Source organism: Limulus polyphemus, unplaced genomic scaffold (assembly GCF_000517525.1).
Source record: "Limulus polyphemus unplaced genomic scaffold, Limulus_polyphemus-2.1.2 Scaffold89, whole genome shotgun sequence".
NCBI classification, from domain to species: Eukaryota; Metazoa; Arthropoda; class Merostomata; order Xiphosura; family Limulidae; genus Limulus; species Limulus polyphemus.
In genome coordinates this window covers 581,525-584,508 of record NW_013665699.1, presented here as the reverse complement: position 1 = coordinate 584,508, position 2,984 = coordinate 581,525, and the positions used below count along the sequence as shown (strand labels likewise).

At 39.1% G+C, this 2,984-nt stretch overlaps 1 protein-coding gene across 1 annotated transcript in view; it reads right to left on the bottom strand.

Annotated features, from left to right (window-relative positions):
• LOC106468582 overlaps window positions 1-2,737 on the bottom strand; it is a 7,668-nt gene extending 4,931 nt beyond the window's left edge. The window contains exon 1 of the mRNA XM_013929019.2: window positions 2,512-2,737. Within this exon, the coding sequence (XP_013784473.1) occupies window positions 2,512-2,578 (67 nt within the window). The 5' untranslated portion in view covers window positions 2,579-2,737. The remainder of the gene's footprint in view (window positions 1-2,511) is intronic.
• Window positions 2,738-2,984: the final 247 nt, after the last annotated feature.

The following is a 2,984-nucleotide window of genomic DNA, read 5'->3' as shown; positions in this document are numbered from 1 at the left end:
AATGTTAACACCAATCCCCCCCCCCAACAAAGCAAAATATCACAAAGGTTATCAAACTCCTGAGAAGTGGGAAAGCAGCAGGTCGAGACGACATTCTATCAGAAGCCCTAAAGACAGACATTCAAATAACCACAGAGATGTTACATCAGTTTTAGGAAGGTTTTGAAACAAGAAAAAACTCCAATGGAGTGAAAGGAGGGATACTTGGTGAAGTTGCCAAAGAAAGAAACCTTGCACTGTGTGGCAACTGGCAAGACATCATGCTGCTGTCAGTGACCAGCAAGGTGTTCACCAGAATGATCCCGGAGAGACTGAAGGTCGCCCTGGATGACAGACTCAGAGTTACACAGGCAGGATTTCATGCAGATGGATCATGCTCAGATCAGATAGCCATGCTCGGAATCATCACTGAGCAATCCAACGAACGACAGACGCCACTATACACCAACTTTGTGGCTTTAGAAAAACTTTTGACAGCATCAACAGAAAAGTAATCTGGAACCTAGTCCAACGCTATGGCATCCCAGTAAAATTCATGAACATCATCAGAGAATTCTAAGAGGAGTCAGCATGCAAGATGATCGACTGAGTGATAAGGCAGACTACCAACAACACAAAGACAGGCATCCAGTGGACATTCATGAAGCGCCAGAAAGATCTCGATCCTGCAGATGACCTACGTCTCCTATCTCACAGGCAGCAGGACATGCAATCCAAGACTTAATGACTTGCTGAGGAAACTGAAAAAACTGGGCTATGCATAAACGTTTACAAGACCAAGATGATGATAATCAACAACAGACAACGGGACCCAGTGCAGCTCAAGGGAGACGGTATAGGAGAAGTTAACAAGTTTGTGTACACCGGAAGTGTCATCTCAAGGTACGGTGGCACGGACAAAAACGTCAGTTCGCGAATCAACAAAGCCAGATTCGCCTTCATTTCTCTCCAGCCTATAAACGTCATCAGCTCTCTCCTATAAGTCAGACTCTTTAACACCAACGTGAAACCAGTCCGTCTTTATGGCGTAGAGACATGGCGAATCACCGAGACCATTACAGCCAAGATTCAGACCTTCGTCAACAAGCGTCTCCACAACATACTGTACATTAGATGGCCTGATGTCATCTCCAATGCTAACCTATGGGAGCAGACACATCAGCTGCCTGTCCAAGAAGAAACGGAGCTGGATTGGTTACACGCTCAGGAAGTTTTATAGCAACGTAATAAGACAGGCGCTGGAATGGAACCCACAGGGGAAAAGAAAATGGGGAAACAACAATGACCTGGAGGAAATCCGTCGACGAAGAGATCAAGGCCGCTGGACTCTCATGGGCTCAGCTGAGGACGACCGATATGGTGGCGTGGAACAGTCGTGGCCCTGTGTTCCAGTCGGAACTAAGAGAAATAAGTCAAGTAAGTAAGTCATCATTATATTGCGAATAGTTGCATTTATTTACGGAATTTACTTTACAAGAACATTTCGAGTATATTTTCGCTGTTTAAGTGCTTATACTAGTGTAGCACATGTGATAGTTATACAATTGTTTTATGTTTAGGAACATTACTTGCGTCGCTATATTATACATCTTATGAATGTATCGGTGACTCAAGAAATACGTAATTTTTGTGAGGCCTGTGTTTCAATCAAGTACAACAAAAGGTCCTGAACTGCACTATATTTCTCTATGAACGAAAATGAAGTGGAGGTACGCAAGTTAAAGATAAATCACATGTTAAAATGAAAGAAAAGTAAACAACTTGTCCCTATTTCGTTTACAAATAACAAAGGAAGGTTGTTGTTTTGTTTTTTTATAAATTTAGAATGCAGGAGATAAATAAACAAAGGTACTTGAGATATATTCATTTTTTTTACGCAGAAATATATTCAACAATATGCTAAAGAAAAATTACAACAACAATTTTACAAAAGTTCGAGCCCCCCAATGGCACAGCGGTATGTCTGCGGACTTACAACACTAGAATCCGGATTTCGATACCCGTGGTGGACAGAGTACAGACAGCCCATTGTGTAGCTTTGTGCTTAACTACAAACAAACAAGAGTTCGAAAAATTCACATGAAAGAAAATTACAACAATCACTTTTTAAAGAAATACTTAATTTTTGTTTAAATATATAATGAGTTAAGTTTAATAAAAGCAACTGTCATGTTGTTTTTTATGAAATAAATAATCAAACAAACGTAGAAAACACAAAACTTATAAGATACTTAGAACACTTAAATGAGTAACGCATATAGATACTCATTCAACGTTCTTTTAAGAACAGCCTTAGTCGTATTTTGTGTTTGTAAACACTGCTGTTCCATAACTGTTTGTATGTTTCTTAAATCAAGCGGTTTTTATGGAACGTCGATTAGAATCGTAAATTGTTTGAGCACTGAATACATATATGTAGCCAATATCCAGGTAAGAAAGATTAGCAAGTACGTTTTTTTTTTTTTAAACTGTATCATGTAAGAATAATATTCTATATTTTATATAACTCACCTGAATACAAACCATTACATATGACTCCAGAAAAGAGTACGGCAAAGAAAATATATAACTCCTTCATTTTCTCGGTTAAACTGTACGTTTAATTGTCGGATCAGCAGCCTGTATTTAGAGTCTCTACACTGTTCTGTATTCCAAGAGTTATGAAACGTTAAGACTATTCTCTCTCATTTAACCTTCGAAACAAACTTTGCTCTTAATAAGGATTTCCTGTTGATGTAGAAAAGTGTGACTAAGAAGAGACGGGGTAAGCCAAAACCATCTAAGTGGTGTTGGGTAAGCTGAGGAGAGTGACGTCACGCAGCACCACAGTTAAGACTCACGTGTTGCTGTAATTGCAAACACACCCATGAAAACCGAGTAAAACAATCCAAATATCATGCGATTTCGCTCTTTTCATTCATGGTAATCTCTTTTTTTTTATAGATTACTAACACAGGTCTTAACACCATAACTAGCATAGGTTT